The sequence below is a fragment of the Papilio xuthus genome, unplaced genomic scaffold (assembly GCF_000836235.2).
Source record: "Papilio xuthus unplaced genomic scaffold, Pxut_1.1 DF828780.1, whole genome shotgun sequence".
Classification (NCBI taxonomy): domain Eukaryota; kingdom Metazoa; phylum Arthropoda; class Insecta; order Lepidoptera; family Papilionidae; genus Papilio; species Papilio xuthus.
Genome location: NW_013529869.1, coordinates 75,524 through 95,292, shown reverse-complemented (window position 1 = coordinate 95,292; position 19,769 = coordinate 75,524). Strand labels below are relative to the sequence as shown.

The following is a 19,769-nucleotide window of genomic DNA, read 5'->3' as shown; positions in this document are numbered from 1 at the left end:
AAGTGACCGCGGGATTTTCTTATAATGTGAAAATACACGGTTTGCACGAAATTAACTACGTACTCATGTTATAAACATTACCCGAATATGTACTGATTGAAACTGAGAAACTCAGCTAGTAAGCGCTGACGTGAAGGCTGCGTATCGATTAGAGCTCGCCGGCGTACTGGCCGCGTCTACGAGAGCGAGTGAGACATCACTCATCCAGACTCCGCCAACGCAGGTGTATCTGTCTGGTCATATCTATGAACTATAGATTGTTCATATTTTATTTAGTTTTTAATAACATAACATGTTTCTCGACATCTTACTGATGTTATAAATGCGAATGTTTAGATGGATGGATAAATGAAATTTGGCATATATATAGAACATAATCTGTAAGCACACATAGGCTATTTACTGTATTGTTTTTTTTTATTTCGGGCTTTGTTTTTTTAAGTTTGTTTTTAATTCCGCGCGGACGTGGTCGCGAGCGACAGCTAGTTTATTATAAATATCGTAGGAATGGTGGAAAATGAATCATCTTTGTATTTTTCCTTTAAACATCTTTGCCACCAAACCACCAGATTTCAATCTTCACGTATCGTCAAATTTCTCCTACTTTACAAAAGGGCTTGTAATATAAATTGTTTTGAAAATATTGTTAAGTATACATAAAAATAAATTGATTTAAAGTATGAATAAAAAATAGTAAATTAATTATTTTATTTATGATACAAAAAATTGACAAAACAAATTCCACCATTTCGATTAGCAATCAATCTTCACCCAGTTTAGAAGGCTCGCGATCCTATTCTTACAAATGTGTTATTAGTAAAGTAATTAGCCTCTAAATGGCCTCTATTCACTTATTCCAACGACTTTCCTTTATTCCTAATACTCACGTAGTACGCAGATGCTTAGAACTAAATCAATTACGATAATACTGCTTACAAAGTAATGAGGGTAATGTTGATAAGAAAAACTGATTTTATTTTAATAAAAAGAACACATGCCTAGGGGATATTGAGATAAATATTGCAACTAAACTATAATAAGTATCTATTATTATAATTTCATACTAGCTCTCGCCCGCGTCTCTCTCCGGGCGGAGTTAAAAAAAAAACTTAGTGAGTAGCCTATGTGTTCTTCCAAACTATGTTCTATATGTATACCAAATTTCATCGAGTTCCGTTCAGCTGTTCTAGAAATACCTTCAAATAAACATCCATCCATCTAAACATTCTCATTTATAATATTATATATCTTTTATGTTCAAGACCTTTCGTATTTAAGAAACTAATTTCGTAGTTGAGGTGTGGAAATTATTATAAAGAAAAACTTTATATCTTAATTTTCTCTGTTTGTAAACCACTAAAGTCAGTTTCGATGTCTGTATTTACTTTATATACGAAGAAAGTAATAAATATAGGGTTTACTTTGATACATTAATTTAAAGCTAACCGAAGTACTTTCAGCACCATTAGAGTATTCAAATCACGTACCAAACTCTTGCCCAATATCCGACAAAATCTACCCGAATCGCCTTGAAATTTGGACGTGTTTGATTTATGTTATTGTATTGTCGTATCTTCCGCAGTACTTCACAGACTTTCAACATCTGTTTACTATCGCTTCTCATAATTTATGTAAAGGTTTATTATTTGCGAAAACATTTCATACCACATAATCTTCCAGCTTATTTGACAATTGATGCTATATTACATTTTTAGATGGGAAATACGAAGTTATAACACATGAAAATACTGCTAGTATTTCTGAACGGTTCTATTAAGCATCATAGAAGTTGTGAAGAACGTTACTGCTTTTTGTCTAGATAGTTTTTAATAATTTAAACCAATCGAATTGTTGAAATTACTTTTACTTATATCTTTTAAATTTGTCTATATATTATTTTTACGAAGCAGCAAGTTCCAAGTCTTTCAAGGGCACGTGTGACTGCGACTTAAACAAAGTGATCGAATAGGGGTGCCGATTTTTTCCTATGAAGTACGGAACCCTAAAAAATAAACATGGCCAGCGTCAGAGTAGGGCGCTGTTAGGCAACCGCCCACGGTGCGAGACAGAAATGGGCGCCATAGGTCTTCGAATTAACCATCAAAACCTGCGAATTAAGGACCAAATACAAAAGGTAAAAAAAGAGAATGCCCTGGAAATCATTACTGCTGGGCATTTATATCTTTGAAGGCGACGTTAAGATTATATTCAGTCTTCAGGATTACTCCATCACAATCAATTTTAAAATTTGTTTACATTTATTGTTTGTTGCTGTCTTCTTGATTGATGGATATAAACAATTTGGAAATTACTTTTCTTTGCGCTGAATTGAATAAAATGTTTCGTAACTATTCAATTATAATTTTGAGGCTCTTTTGTTTTTATATAAAACATCCCGAAATAACAATTCCTTCCATTTTGTTTATATTGATGATATAAGTAAAGATTTATAGATTAATAAAAAAAGTAACGAAGTAATCGATGTGTTTCTATTAGATTTCACTTATTTTTTTCAAGTATCCTTAATTTTCAAATTTATTATCTGTTTGATTGTTCGGGAAAAGTATGGAAGACGATTTACCTTAAAGTAGAGTATGGAGAAGTATTTTCAAGCCAATTCAATTTAAGCAATTTGATTTCTTAGTATTAGTAGGTAATAAATGTCAGCTGTTTGTTTTGGCACTCAACACAGGCGACCTGAAGTTATCCTACAAATATTTATAACAGCGGGCATTGAAAACTTAATTGAAACTAATCCTAACTTTTCTGTTTTGACAGTTAAAGTTAATATTTGTTTTACTAGCGAAATGTTGGCTTTGGAAGTTACAATAGTTGCAATAACAATATCCACTTCGTATGGCTGCAATAAGTCCCAAATCGGACATAAATGATCACGAGATCAAACATTAAAAACGTTCCATCCAGACATGTTATGGTCTCGTTTAAATATCTGTACCTAATATGTACCTAAATGTTTCATGCATTAATCAAACATTTTTGTTTTTTAAAAATAAGCATGAAGCGTAAAATGATGCAAGGCGGCCATTTTTTGTATACCATTTGCAACTTATCCACTAGATGGCGCCAAGAGGACTATAAAATGTTAATTTTGTTTTTAAACGGTTTTATTTAACTTGTTTGTTTTTACGTATGTATGAATTATATTTAAATTTTTAAAAATGTATTATGTAATATTTTATTAATATTAATGCATTCATAATATAAATCATTGTCTAAACAATGTTAAAACATATTTAATATTGATTTAGAATCAGTAAGTGAAAGAAGTATCGCCATAATAACCGACTCCTTATCTTTCTAGTCATTATATCAAGTGATACATACTTGAGAGCAAAATTTAAAAAAACACAGCGAAATCTTTGTTACAAAATAAGGGTTATAAAATGTTAGAAATAACGCAGCAAATGCTCATGCAATATTCATCTGTAACCTTAATACGCCGGTATATCCAGAGTCGTTTTTGAGATACACAACGTGGTCGTATACTTTACGGATGAGATAAGATAAAAAAATTATTGGTTCAATACAGCAAGATGCTTTCGACGATCTCTTGTTTTCTATCAGTCAGTCTTACTAAAACCGTTCAATTCATCAATGTATTGTTTTTTTTAGGTTTTTCAGTGAAAATTAAAGGCGCGCCATTTTGTTTTATGGCGAGTTTAACCAAGAGTATGACGTGGACTATTTGTATTAATAACAGCACACTTTTATAATTAAAAACTTTGATGTTTCATAATAAGGTTATTAAGAAATATAATATTATCATTTCCTAACAGACTGTATAAAAATTGAGAATAGTACTTGACTTAGTAGTAATTGAGAGACGTAATACAAAGGTTTGTCAAATCCGTAATCTGAAATCTTTGCAAGATATTTTGGGTTTATAAATTACATTAACTTTAGTGTATACTAGAGTGAATGATAATTTTATTTGGAGCCTGTTTTTGATTCCTAATGAAGCATTCGAGCAATATTAATTTACGCGCCGTTGCTAATTGTGTTAGGCAAATGAATCTAGACATTTATTATGCGACTGGTTATTCCAATGTCGTATTGTGTTTTACGAAGTGATATCTAATTATTAACATTTGAGTAGCTTTTGCTCGTAGCCTCGTCTTCGTGGAATTAAAAAAAATCCAGTCATAAATATAGCCATCATGCATACATCTATAATGAAGCATTCTCGTAACAAATGAATTTTTGTTATCGGCCCCGTAGTTTTTGAGGTTATTCGTTACATATAAAAATGTAAACGTTATTTAAAATTTTGTCTTATTATATAGTCTTTTACATTTAGTTTAATGGCAATAACATTTTTATGAAATTGTTTCGACATTGAAAGGTCTCAGTAAATATGGAGTAATAGTTTCATGGTATCTAAAAATATGAGCGTCGGTGGCTCAGGGGTCAAGCACTTGACTTGCAATATGCAGATCCTGGTTTCGAATCCCCCCATGTATCAATGTGTTTTTCAAATTCCGATTTACATATGTACATTTATCGGATGTTCTTACGGTGAACGAAAACATCGTGATGTAACCTGCATATATCTGAGAAGAAATTCAAACATGTGTGAAGTCAACCAACCCGCACTTGGCCAGCGTGGTTGACTATGGCCTAATCACCCTTAACTTAGGTAGGCTTTGAGCCCCTCGGTGGGGACGTATAGTGAGCTGATGATGATGAACTAAAAATACTTGATATTTTTTGTAAAAGAAAAATATGAACTTGTTAATAAATCAGCGGAGATAAAAACGAGAGATTATTTACTATACAACATAAAATCTTCATTTAACTTTAACAAAACAATATAATCCACAAAAATAATTTTAAAAGTGAGCTTTCAGACGTTTGAAAAGTAACCTCTGGTTGACAGCGCCTGACACAAGAAATTATACAAATTTACATTAAACGTTCAAAATATAACAGACAGGATATTGATAACGGAATTAGAACGCTTTCCTTTCACTTGTTTGTTCTTAATTAATGAAAAGACCTCTGTGGACTTTGTGTTGAAAATGAAATAAGATTCTTTTATACATAATAAATGAGAAAATACAGATTTAACTAAACTTTTTTTACGCACCATTCTTTTATATATTTAATCTGTAATCATGACATTTAAAAGAAAGTTTTTTTTATAATGACATTCAAACACTTGGTAACTTTGTAGTACTTCAAAACTGTCTATTAATAAATGCTATGAGACGCAACATGACGATGAACCAAACTTCTGTACAAGTAGCAATAAAATATAAAGCCGACATTTCGTATATTATTATATAAAATTATAAATTAATTATACACGAAACAGTCCATAAATATAAATAAATTTTATACAATTACGGTAAAATGATGATTAGAAATGAGACAGGATGCATTTACGCCCACTCTTGCCTTTGCAGAGCTGCTCTTTTAGGAAAATATCGTTCACAACTAGGAATTTAATTTGTACAGTTCTCCACAACCGATGAATGCCTTTTAAACGTTTCTAAAATGTAGCGATATTATATGGTTTTGTAAATCTTTTTGAAAATTTTTAAAGAAAATGTGATCTACAAAAGTAGAACTTAAATTGAGCGAGTTGTTAAAAATTGAAAAACAGTACTTTTCAATATAGTAGTATAATAAAAGTCAGATAAATTAAAAAACAGGTTCAAGTAATAAGTTTTTTCGTCAAAAATTTTTATAAGATTGATCCGGAGGCGTCACGTTTTCAATATTGTTTTTAATTTCCTGATATTTGGGTAATATAATAGAAGTCATTATTTTTATTTAATTTACTGAAAAGAAAAGGAAATTAGATTATTTTTTGCGTGCCTTTAATATAAAATGTAAAGACAAGCTTTAGTTCATTTATAATGATTGACCTATTTGCAAGATTACAACAAAGATTCAAGCAACGCTTTAAGATTTAGTTACTATGAAGTAACTTTTAATGATCTCATAGCTCACTGGTTGCGTCAATTTTATTGGCAGTTTCAGATGAGTGGAAACTACATCTACAGCTTGCACTGTGACAGCTCCATCTACTGTTAATAAAGGTTATTACTGAGAATAAATTTATTCGATAAAATGCAGCACTGGAATTAAAGTCTGGCGTTATCGCAAAAATATATAATTGTCAAGTATTTATCTTATTTCATGTATACGATGGCCTCATTTAATTCTACTTAAGCAATTTCTCGTGAAATTGACTTGTTTTACGTTTATTACATTGTTAGTAGGGGTTTTTATGTCACTAGCTGTCGCCCGCGAATTTGTCCGCGTGGTATTAAATAAAAAAATCTTTATTATTAATCTATCTGTTCTTCCAGGGTATGTTTTAAATCTATGCCAAAATTCAGCAAAATCCATACAGCTGTTCTCGAGATACCTTCAAATAAACATCCATCCATTCATCCAAACATTCGCATTTATAATATTGGTAAGATTTGTAAAGAAGTTCCTAATATTACGCGTATTTTCTGCCAATAACAGGAAACTGAGCAAGAACTAATTAGGGAAGATGAATTGAATACAAATTACGTCTAGTTTTAAGATTCTTTACCGTTGCTATGTAAAAAATTTCGTTTTAGATTACACATTGGAAGTATTCCAGAAGTAAAGCACTAATGCTTTCGGCGCTGCCCACGATGCATATTTGTGATGCAAATAAATGTAAATTATACGTCTTCACGGTCTACTGCGCTTATTTTTTTTTTACTTCAATTCCTGCATGTTAATGTAGAATCTCTTGCTGAATTGATATCAGTTCATTAAGTCCGCGAGTAGGCGTATGCACAAAACAACAATACTGCTCCTTAATCTTTGTGAAAGTAAGTGACTGTTTTACTTCTAGTACTTTCATATCACTTAAACTGTTTACTTACGCGTTTTTAATTGGTCTAAACTGAATCTTTACCCAATCTACTGTGTTATAGGCATACGTTAATATTTAAGTTTCAGTGAACGACGGGCCGCGTCCGCGAAATAATACCAGTACAACTCATCCTGATGAAGGGCCCCCGATGGGCTCGAAACTAGTCGGTGCCGCCAGCGGGCGAATATACGTGAGTGTTTAGCCGTTTTTATATCAGTTTATTATAATGTCTCACGAAAGTTCCAATAAATTAAGTTTAAACACTTCAAGATCTATTGTTTTTTTGTTTGAATTTTGTAGGAAGAGTTCGCTGGACAGTATAAAGAGTACTCAAAGTGGATTAACGTAAACGTAAACGCCATTCGCTGATTAGGCAAAACACGATATCACAATATAAAATACTACACGCCTACGTAATTTGCTGTCTAGGCAGACTCAATCTAGTTGCTTTGCTTGATAATATTTCAAATATTGTCTTAATTAAACTGTCCGAATATTTTTTTTCATGAATAATGTCTTGCTTAAGCATAATCTCACCTGAAGTTAGATGGTGGCAGAAAGATGGTACACACTAGCTTGGTCTATTCACCCTACACTTGAAGACTTCTCCGTCGTACGTGTTGAATGTAAATATCCAAAAGAAAATTACTGTTTTATTATTAACTAGCTGTTGCCTGCGACTGCGTCCGCACGGAATTAAAAAAAAAACTTAATGAGTAGCCTATGTGTTTTTCCAGACTATGTTCTATATTTATGCCAAATTTCAGCGAGTTATGTCGCGCCGTTCCGGAGATACCTTCAAACAAACATCCATCCATCCATTCATCTATCCAAACATTCGCATTTATAATATTAGTATAATATGATGTGAACATTATTTATAACACTTCTATAACAAGAATCGAGGCAAAGTTTTGTGGTACTGAGGTAACTTTATATTTTCATGTTTACACATTTGTACTTTGTGAATAATTCATTATGTTACTTTTGCTTTTATAAATTGCGTAGCGGCCGAAAAGGTGGAAGTAATAATAGAAACGGGCTTGTTTAAACAATATTTGTTTTCAATTTTGATGAATTTATATTTTTTTAGAATGAATGTAATATATTAAAAGCTTTTTACTTCGACTTTAATACCGATACATTTTGGAGGTCATCATTGATTTTTATTGTCAGTTTGGAAATAATTGATTTAAAACTTTTGTTTAAAAACCATTAATTACGATGTAAAATATTTTATTTTAAACCGAGAAAGTGCAGTTTGTTTGCCATCAATATCAAGCAGTTGTAAATAATGCGTTTAAAAATGAAACTTATGGGATTAAATGATCTTTTAACATTTGTTACAAACCAAAGGGATGAATGTTCAGATCACATGAAAGGTTACAATATGTCCGGTTGTTCGCTACGGTGATTTGCTCCGGTCAAATAAACGAGTTCGCAAATAGTTTGAAACGTAACCTACTAATTTAATCAATTTGTCTTGTTCCTTGTTCGATAAATACTTCATTAAACTTGAAATATATTTTACTTGTATAATTCCAAGTTCTAAGAATTCTTGAGATCATGAATTGTGGGTATTAGTTGACCAATAGATCAACTACTTATGTAGTTGTTTTATGAACTTATTTAGTAAAAAGTAGAACCTTAAGGAACAAGTGGTAATAGATAACAAAAGAAAAACGATAAACTATTTGGCCATTAAAAATATGTAGACTTAGTTATAAGTTTTCATGACAAATATAGATAAACATAATTATTTTATTACCTTGATTTTTTTACATACATTCTTTTGAAACACTAAGACTTTGTTTTCTTCAAATGTCGGATTGTTTAGTACATAGATAGAGCTATAAAAAGAGAAGACAATAAAGCCATAAAAGATACGTTACAAGTTATATAAGTAAAGCTTGTAATACTGTTTGCGTTCGTGAAAATATTATTAAGAGTGAGAGTCTTAGAACTTTTACGTCGTGTACAAACGTGAGTCGATTTTTGATAGGCCACATATATCGCCCGACGTGTCTCAGTTCAAATTAAGTAAGTTAGTTCGTTAGAAAGTTGTGATAGGAGTCGCACCCCTTGCGTACAGCCCTTGGCAGGGCGCCCTTACAGGAAGACGGACGTGCTCGGCTAAGCGGACGTCTGGTGGTGTTGTGGTGCGCTAGCCAAGGCAATAGCCACAGTCACGATGAGACCGGCCTGGGTGCTACACGTCCTTTCGGCGCTCAGTCGACCGCGTACTCCGATCGGGTATATCGCTCCCACTAGCATTTTAATTTAAATGATTTAATGTTAAAATAATACTTGATCAATAAATCCAGACTCAACAAAACTTTAAAAAAACTTTTTCGACTTTACGAAATTATTTTGTGAGTGAAATGTTTGAAATTATTTGGAATTTTTGTCACTTTATGTAAGTAACTTTATACTTCATTACTAAATTGTTTTCGCCATAAAAGTGTTTACACTATTTTAATGAAGCAATTTATCTAAGTTTAAAGAGAAAAAAAATTAAAAACAAACCAAAGTTATTATACATAATTAAACATAACTCTATGTCCCAAATTTTATTTATAGAAAAAGTTAGTAAGTACACGCTGTCTCTTTTGAAGCCATTTTATGTAGTCCTCAATTCATGAGGGACATGAACAGGTTAAGCCTATCATAACATACTGGGGTCAGCAGAGACATAAAAATTAATGTTTGTTGTGTTGTTTGAAAATGTAACTGAAAAATATTTGCTTTAAAAAAAAACGAAATCAATCGATTAATGTCTTATTCTCTAAAACTCTATAAGTCGATTATATTCAAATAATAATAACACACATTATTATTATATTTTAATATGTCACTGAAGAATGAATGAGATAGGGTTTTTTCTAAAGTAATTAGTAGTAAAGCGATCATTTAAAGTGAGTTCGTCTTAACATATTAATTCAAATTAAGTCGTCATGTGAACCCTAATGAGATTTGTATGTGATTTTCATTCGGTAAAGACGTGAATCAGAACGGTAAATTGAGAGGATAGAGTTTATATTATTTATTTTAAGAGCTTTCAAACATACTTTGGAATTCGGCGTTTCATTAAACATTTAACATTCAAATTATTCATATCTATTTAAAACTTTTAATTTTTCTTTGAATAAAAAAAATATCCAAAGAGTGTAGAAAATTAATTCTATTGGTAATTGTAAGTATTAATCTATAAGATAAGGTAACTAAGCTAGTATATTGCATCATTAAAAATTTAAAAGTTTACAATCTCTATTTAGTGCGGACTCTACGAAACTTTGTTTTACCTTAAATACATATCATCTAGCGAGATTCTACGCATATCGCTCTTGTTTGAAATTCACTGCATTACTATTAAACGTAAAATAAAGCAAATACAGTTTAAACAATATCTACGTAACTATAGAAATTATTAACATAGAGCCACAAACGCTTTGAAATATGAATCCTAGGACGTGTACGCGTGATAGCACATCATCTGTCTAGTAATTTCATGTTAACAAACCGCAAGACGTCTCGTAGTGGTGCCTAATATACGAATGCATGGTGATGTTCAAACACCAGTATTTGGCGTTTGCATGTCTGATGAAGGCCAATTATTTTAGTCATATTAGAAAGATTTGTGTAATACATGGCCTGTGACTATTAATTATCAGTAATTCGCCATAATCTTATTTCTTACTAATATTATAAATGCGAATGTTTAGATGGATGGATGGATGGATGTTTGTTTGAAAGTATCTCCAGAGCAGCTGAACGGATCTAGATGAAATTTGGTATGCGTATAGAACATAGAAGGAACACATAGGCTACTTAAGTGTTTTTTTTTTTTTAAATTTGCGCGGACGGAGTCGCGGGTGACAGCTAATCTTTATATTAAAAACAACGCCATTTTTATTCCATTTTATTTTAGAGTTGTCAATAATCCAATGTTGCGAAAATTTAAGCTTGAATATACCTTGATTTATCCAGAAAAAATAACATTATACGAATTATATTAAATTAATCGAAAGCGGCTTTTTGATAAATTCTAAAAGCTCATTGTTATAAGTTATTTTAGTAGATAAAAAGAGTTCACTATGAAATTAAAGGAAAAACGTGATAATACTGACATCGAATAAAATATTAAAGGTGGACATACAATACCTTAGAAGATTTAAAAGTCAATCGTGTATGTCTACATATATTGTCATACATTTTTCCTTTTTTCTTCGTCGTATATATATTTATAGTATTATAGTATATATCTAAAGGCCATTATTTTAGTATTTATCAGTCTTGTTAATTTTTTTCTTATAATTAATAAGTTTAAATTTATTTTAATTACTTTCATTTTTGTCACAGTTTAATTCTTATATTTGTTAAAGGCATCTATTTTGTAAGATTCAGAAGAAAGGGATGTCAATGGCTTCTTAAATAAAATAGTTAAGGAGTCAAACCGATATTGTAATCGTTTAATATGCAATAAAGATTCTTTTTCTTCTTTTATTAAATAGAATAATATTTATAATAACTATTATTCTATTTGTGTTACAATTTCATTAGTAAGTAATGAAAATCTCAGCGTCATTTTAACGTAACTATATTAAAGTTAATCTACTTCACAGTTCCGAAACTTATTATAAAGTTCAAACAGCTCTTTGGATAAGTTGAAAAGATAGAAGTGGAGACAAAAAGTTATAAGAACATTATTAAATCAATAAGAGATCGAAAAACGATCTGCACATGTTTACACGGCTTATTTGTTTGGAAGATACGTACGATAATCTGCACTTGTAGCAAATGATAGTTCTATTTTTATTTTGTGTTAACATTAAACAAGTATGTCGGATGATCGTGGGCAGATCTACTGACCGTGCATAAAGAGTTGCAAGATCACATGTTTTCCTTAATTTAAACACTTTTATAGTGTGCATACAATGTTTAACATGTGATGTTTAAAATCTAGAGAAAGGAATTAAAAGAACTGATTGTTACTTCTCAACTTTTATAGCAAGATATAAGTGGTAAATTCTGTTATTTAGTTGAATGATTTCATGTCATTTCTGTTGGTTTTAAGGTGGTAATAGATGACTCTACAAACATTGAAAACCCACGTGGGTTTTCAATGCAAAAACAACAGTACAGTTAGCTATATAAATATGTATACATTTATTAAACTTTAGAAAGTTGTTTAGGCCGTCAGATTCAAAAATACTTATGCATGTATTCGTCAAAAGCATGTAATTCTGGCCGGAAGCATACGGAGTAATACGTGCATATGATTTTTTTAAATCACAACCGTATATAATTTTCTGAAGCTTTCTAAATGTATACATTCTTTTGTAGCTGACTGTACACAAACATTGTTGTAGAATATTAATAGAATATTATCTTTGTTTATTCAGATTAGATTAAATATAACTCGATATTAATTTATACCTTGGCATCCTACATAAGTTAGAATCATAAGTAACACATGGTTGAGTTCAATCTTATCTCAAAACTATAGGGAGCGTGATGGGAATACATTAAAAGTTGTGTCAAAGCAAATACTTCGCCCTAGATAACAACCCCTGTCGAAGGTCTATTGAGAGGTTATCCACCGCTTTAAGTTTTTGAATTATCATTAAACAGCAAAACTTTATCGTAATGTTATAATCATTATAATATTAATAATATATTTAATTTTGTCGTCTTCTTTTATATAAGAACTTCATGTCGCCCGCGACTCCTTCCGCACGGAATTTTAAAAAACCTATTCGTTCTTCCAGGCTATGTTCTACATGTGTGCCAAATTTAATCAAAATTCGTTGAACCGTTCCCGTGCTACCTTTAAAGAAACATCCATCCATCCATCTAAAAATTCGCATTTATTATATTAGTAAGATAACAAACTGAAAAGCAATATAAGATTGCTTAATAACTTGAAAGTTGAAAGTCTAATTTACAAAATCTTATGCTTACTGCAGCGGACTTTGGAGACGTTGAGAAAAACAAGTTAAATTCACCAACGACTTATTTATTAAAAAGTCTGAACTAAATAATATACGAAGTGTAAGTCTCGACTCAATAATAAATATACTCAATAACAAATGTTATTTTGAACGTTGTGCAAGCTTTAGATATCATCGATTCAATATTTATCAAGAGCTTATTTCATATCAATTGCGTTATCAATAATATCAAATACCTTTTCACTCTTTTTATCATTTTATATACATTCCCTGCCAGTCCATCTTTTCATTACAACTCTAATGTTTATAACATATCTAAGATAAATTATCTTTAATACTTATATATTATCGGAATTACAGTGGGCCTAGCACGAATATTTGTGACAATCACCATCGTATCGTCATCGTCAATTATATCAAAATGTCGAGGTTTATGGCGTACTTTCCGCCCGTGGCCGCTACACAAATTACGTCAATGACGTTACGATGGCGATTGTCACAAAAATTCGTAATAGGCCCATAGGTAAAAGGAGATGTTATAGCTAAATAAACACAATTTAAAAATAACTTAATTATTCTTAAACTTAACTTAAACTTCTGTTATTATTCGATGTATACAATACTTGAGAAGGATTTCGTAATATTTCTTACAGAAAATAATTAATAAGAAATCTTCTTTTCATCTTATTAGCTACAGTCAGAGTAAATAGTGTTCATTATGATTATGCTACGATCAGGATACGATGGTTTTATTTTAATATAAAGTCGTTAAATTTTAAACATGATTACATCCGTATACAAGAATAGCAACGGATAATATTGAATATAAAGGTCGGATGTTATAAAATACATTTACTGTTTATCCATTAAAATGGATTAATGATATTCTTTATCAAATATAAATTACGCAGTAAATAATTTCAAGTCTTTGATCATATCGTCAGAGGAGATTGTGTCGATTACAATATCATTATCTTAGTCAGATTTGTATCAAGATAGACCTCGACTTGATGGTAATAACTCTTGATTATGAAGATACACTATAAAGTAGACAGCAATTCCTTAATCAACATTTTGTTATTCTATTTTTAAAAACTAAAACAATTGCTAACATACACCGTCGAACACGTAAATATTTTTAAACCTAGACCTTGAAGGAGCTAGATGAAAGTTATTAATAATGTATTTGTTTATTTCTTGTTATCCCAATCAAAATTAAAGTAAAAGACTCACTCTTTTTTTTTTTAAAGGAAGATGCATGTCTATTCCTCATGTTATCCTTATATTTATGTAATTAAGGCCTTAGACGACATGTCGCAATTGGACTGTTTTTGCAGCAGACGTAAATCAGTCAGTTAAAACGGTTATCTGATAAAAACAGAATGCTGAATTCTTCTCACACTGTAAATTTGATTTTTGGCATTTGAAGTGTTTAAAATTGTAATTACTATTGATTGAAAATAAAATAATAGTTTACCCTTATTTGTAAAAGTTATGACGTTAATCAACATAACGGGTCAAACTATCTAAGAAATTACATAGAAACAACTAATTCCCTTACCCTTCAAATAGTTAATGATTTGGAAACAATAGTGAGGGAACAATTGTTTGTTAGTGGCCTCCTGGACCCTTCTATTGATCTGTTTCTTACAATTTGGGAGTAACTTTAGTTAGCCTTTTCATATAAGTTACATTGTTAAAGTTTCTCATTATTAGCAATTTTGGAAAACTCATTAATATTCTCTTTATTGAATGGCTAGTTAATATAACGAACATTATTGATAATGCAACAAAGCGATCTTAGTCGGTGAGTTATTGCATGGGTTTCTTTTAGTCATCATCAGCTTACTATACGTCCCCACCGAGATGCTCGGAGCCGACCCTAAGTTAAGGGTGATTAGGCCATAGTCAACCACGCTGGCCAAGTGCGGGTTGGTTGACTTCACACATATCTTTGAATTTTCTTCTCAGATATGTGCAGGTTGCATCACGATGTATTCCTTCACCGTAAAAACGTACATATGTAAATCGAAAGAAAAACACATTGGTACATGGCGGGATTCGAACCCAGGACCTGCAGATTGCAAGTCAAGTGCTTGACCCCTGAGCAACCGACGCCTTTTTTTTAGTAATGGAGACATTTTTTGGCAAGTTATTTCCTATGTATATTGTTTGTATGAGTAATTAAATCTGTTTGCGAAGCTATTTAAGTATTTCGCTGAGGTTGACTCAAATTTAAGAAAGAAAGATTCACCACGAAAGCAGTATCTGTCTGATATTATTAATCTTGCTAAAAATACATTGTTAGATGTGGATGCTTTATGTTATTACATATGTACGTCTCATTTAAATTTGTTTCTCAATGAAACAAACATAAATATATAACTGTATAAGAACGATATAAAATATTATATGATAAGTGGTTCTGAAGGCCGTAAGGTTCAGTGACCTGTTACTACACAAACAAAAATATATATGAATACAACTATACATACATATTTTATTTAAATTCGTTTTATATAGAACGCCGTTCGATAAATGGAATAATCGAGGTTGCAGTATTTCATCTTAACACAAATGATGCCCCCATTCTAAATAAAATAAGTTGAGTTATGGGTTATTTAGCACGAACGCGGAAGTGGCTAAGCTTGTGTTTTATATATCTTCATGAAGATTTATAATATTTAAATTATGCTGTTGTTTTGGTAATTAAAATTCATAATGTTAATACCAAATCTTTTTAGAGTTGGCGTATGTTCATGAATCGTTTTACCTTTCGTGCGGTACCTTAATCGTTTACCGGGAAGTTACCTTTGTTCACGCGGACCCCCGCCCCACCCCGGATACTGTCCATTAACAACATGCAAGTTTAATGTTAATAGCTACCGTAAAACCCAATGCTAATCCATGTGACCTCGTAGTAAGAGATTCATGCCAAAATTTATAAGGAAAGAAAGCAAAATGTTCACATAAATTATGCATCCTTTCCTTCTGCCTCATTGATTTTTTATAACCAGTATCGTATTGAATTAATTACATCTGTAATAAATTAATATATTTTTGTTCACAGAAAATGAGTAGAAGATTTCTCAACCCTCGGTTTGAACAGCTTAAAGGAATTATAAGTAAACATTGAGCAGAGAAAATGAATGCAACAACTGACATTATGGAGGCGTACTGCGTGCCCGGGGGGCGAGAGTTCCAGCGAGTCTATATCAAGGTGCACGGCTATATCGCGCTAATTATCTGCCTCCTCGGCTCTGCGGCAAACTCTGTCAATATCGCTGTGCTAAGTCGAAAGGAAATGATCTCGTCGACTAACTCCATCTTGACTGCTCTCGCCGTGGCCGACCTCCTTGTGATGCTCGATTACATACCTCTGGCTCTGCACATCTACACCACCATCGGCTCGGAACTCCATCGAAACTCATACGGATGGGCTGTCTTTGTATACTTTCATTCCATATTCAGTCAAACTTTTCATACTATTTCAATATGGTTAACCATTACTCTTGCAATATGGCGATACATCGCTATCAAGTTTCCGCAGAAAAACAGACTCCTTTGTAACAAACGTAACACCAATCTGGCCATTGCTGTGGCATACGTCGTTTGTCCCATAATTTGTCTTCCTATTTACTTCGCTATGGATATACAAAAAATACCAAACAAGAGTAACAATGAGACCAGTACGATTGAACCAAACGAGACTTCGAAGAACAACTCACAAGATTTGGATATAAAGTATGCAATAACAATGACAAATAATGAGGATTTGTTGACTGCGATATTCTGGATATATAGCGTTTTCATCAAACTTATCCCCTGTATAGTATTGTCAATTTTAAGCGTTTGTCTAATCCTTAAAATGAAATCCAGCGACCGAAGGAGACAAAAATTATTGAAAAAATCAGCGCTTTTAACTAACGAGGTAATTTGTAAAAACTTCTATGATATCGTAATTTTTTTGTAATATTTTTTTTTAAATATATACAATCTTTTTATTTTTGATCGCCTCAATACTATGATCAAATTAAAATAAAAACAAATAGACTTTTCTGTAAGTTACTTACTGTTTGTCTAAAAACAATCATTTCTAAACTAAACAAAAATGTATACAACTGGTGAAACAAAAAAATGTTCATGAAAGTAGTAGGTTATTTACAAGAAACCTTTTAGTCTAAATACATTTTCTCTATTTACATTACACTATGCTCTATGTCATACATATATTTTGTTGTATATTTTATACAGATATTTATATGCGGCCTGTTACGTATAATAGGGTATCAGGTGTAGCGGAAATTAGGTTTCCTCAATTTGTTCTCGTTAGAATATGTCATTTTTAAATCGTTAACAGGTACAGTCAGCAACAATTTAAAAATAAAATTAAAATGATATAAAATAAAAATCATGTCTTTAATGTATATCCATGCCATTTAATACAAAGGTATAAGATCATTAAAAAACGAGGTAAACATTATTATCCACATTTACTTTATTTAGTATTCATATCACAATTTACCAATTAGATAACAATTGGACTGAATCATCTGGAAACTTTATTTTTTGTATTTTTTGTATCCGGATAAATAAAATGTATTTTTGTTTCTGACTGTACAAAATTACCATTCTAAACATCTGTTTCACCATCCCTCTACTTTAATGGTAATGTTTTATTTTTGTTACAAAATTTTGATGACATGTTTTTGATAAAGTTTTTTTTTATTTTATATTATCAGTAGGCGACGTCATTACGTATATTCATATTTTTAATTTATACGTTAATCTATTAACGTATAAATTAAAGTTATTACAATGACCTTTAGTCCTCTGTCTGACAATTATCGTGTAAATACACATACTTGCTAGTGAGTTAACTGCGATTAAACCTTTAATAGTGTCTTCTCTTTCATACTGTCTTCTCTTTGAAAAAACAAAGACTATAATATGTATAAATAATCAACCAATAATGCAAGCGTGACACTTGTTGAAACCTTAATAGATAATTAATTATAATAATACTAAAAATACTTATATAATGCAGGGTGAAAAAGCTCGATTAAAAGAGGACTCCGGTGGTGGTAAACGCGCTGCCAGTGGTGGAGGACGAACGGATCGTACAACGCGGATGCTTGTCGCTCTGCTGGGGTTGTTTTTAGCTACTGAGTTGCCTCAAGCATTGTTTGGCCTCCTTACCGCAATTGCACCGCATCTTTTCCAAGAATGTTACTACTCATTTGGTAAGATAGGTTAACATTAAACTTATTTTAATTATTAAATAGAAGTTACCTTCAATAAGACTTTTTTACTACACTTAAAATTTAATCAATATATGTATATGTGTTTAAATATTTATTTTGTAGCTGTCAATTATAGTAATTAATGTAAAATGTTAAGGGAATTTGAGTATTTCATATTCAGAACTGCTGACGTGTTTCGGTCGTTACTATAACATTCACAAGTTTGTGTGGATTGGCAGCTTGTTTGCGAACGTAAGGCAACCAATTAACGCTGAGTTTTATATTTTTATGAAATTTTTTAGAACGTTAGGTAATATTTTTATTTAACTTTTTGGAAAAAGCAAGGCATGGTGAGTTACGTAATTTGTTACCGATATGAAATATTCAAAAGACTGCCTAGTTTTTTTTTGAGCGACATGCATAATTTCTCATTTACTTCCTAATATCTCTAGCTACATTCAAAAGGAGTAAATTGAGTTGGGAAAAGGACGATGTTCCTAAAATGCACTCAACAGACAAATCGTAGAAGCAAAATTTTTTTACGACTATTTCCGTCGTGTCTATATTTTTATAATTGTTTCTGCTGCTCTTAACTACAGAGTTTGCTTTGTTAATAACACAGTTACTAATTTAACTTAATAACATTTTTCGTTGCCAAAATAATTCTTACTTTATTGTTTTGACTTTAGACAAACGACTACGGGATATAATAAGTGAATTTTCTTCACAAGTTCTCAAGTAATTAAAACATTTTACCCATTCAGATCTCGTTAAAATATCACGAGCTCTTTTATAAATCATAAAATATTTGTTTAAACAATTACGAAGTCTAGAATTTACGCAATATACATTTTTAATTAAAATGTAAAAATCGTAAAGTTGTTATTGGTACCAAGACACTTTTAATTTACGTAAATAATATTAATATAGGTACAGTGAGGTATGATTCAGCTTAATTGGTTGTTGCTTTACGTGGTTTTGCCGTAATTTATTTAAATACTGCATGGTAAAAACAAAAGCAAAATAGTACATCTAGATAATGTAAAAATGATTAAAAAATAACAACATTCACTACTTTTAAAACTAACAAAGGCAAAGAAATAAATCTTTCATCTTGCTTCATAAGTATAATTTAAAATTTCTTCTTTATTCGAGTAGCATTTAGGAGAGCAATTATAACATCTGCCAACTAATATATCACAGGCAATACAATTAGATTTTACATGCACGTATTTTAAAGACAAATAGTGATATTTTGTCTCCACAGGTGAGGTGATGGACCTCATGGCGCTGGTGGGGTCCGCCGTGAACTTCGTGCTGTACTGCAGCATGAGTAGGCAGTTCCGTAACACATTCAGACGGCTAGCGCGCAAGTTGTTACCGTTGCAACGTAGGACTTCGGAACTGGGAACTGTGAGGAAGGCGTAGCAATCACAGTCCGGCCCTGCCACTTCTGTCACATACCTATGAACTGTTTTAACCAACGACTTTTGTAGTCGACATTTTTTTACTGTCAATTGACTCGTTTTGGTGATATAATTTTTTTTCGCTTTTTGGTGAAATTAATAATTTTGCAGTGTTGAAGTGAAAGTACGAAAGTAAGTGTTAGTATATTATATAACAATAACAGTGTTTCCGTAATGCATTTATTGATGGTAAAGTAAACTATTTGTTTTAAAAAAGTAATCGTTT

The 19,769-nt window shown here is 31.4% G+C and overlaps 1 protein-coding gene across 3 annotated transcripts; it reads left to right on the top strand.

Moving 5' to 3' along the window:
* The first annotated feature begins 7,035 nt into the window (after positions 1 to 7,035).
* On the top strand, positions 7,036 to 19,558 carry msR (myosuppressin receptor). 3 transcript variants are annotated; one of them, XM_013326614.1, is made up of 4 exons: positions 7,036 to 7,073; positions 15,905 to 16,765; positions 17,882 to 18,077; positions 19,345 to 19,558. In XM_013326614.1, the coding sequence occupies exons 2-4, from the start codon at positions 15,980 to 15,982 to the stop codon at positions 19,503 to 19,505; spliced, it is 1,143 nt and encodes a 380-aa protein (XP_013182068.1). In that variant the 5' UTR covers positions 7,036 to 7,073; positions 15,905 to 15,979; the 3' UTR covers positions 19,506 to 19,558. The 3 variants fall into 3 exon arrangements, with proteins under 3 accessions (XP_013182068.1, XP_013182069.1, XP_013182067.1); XM_013326615.1 differs by lacking the exon at positions 7,036 to 7,073 and adding an exon at positions 9,083 to 9,136; XM_013326613.1 differs by lacking the exon at positions 7,036 to 7,073 and adding an exon at positions 9,214 to 9,299.
* The last annotated feature ends 211 nt before the right edge of the window (positions 19,559 to 19,769 follow it).

Bases quoted from the DNA above. Each gene is read 5' to 3' on its own strand.
- msR (XM_013326614.1), top strand. From the start codon at position 15,980: ATGAATGCAACAACTGACATTATGGAGGCGTACTGCGTGCCCGGGGGG. The intron at 16,766-17,881 runs GTAATTTGTAAA...TATATAATGCAG, and splicing joins CAGCGCTTTTAACTAACGAG to GGTGAAAAAGCTCGATTAAA. The intron at 18,078-19,344 runs GTAAGATAGGTT...TTGTCTCCACAG, and splicing joins AGAATGTTACTACTCATTTG to GTGAGGTGATGGACCTCATG.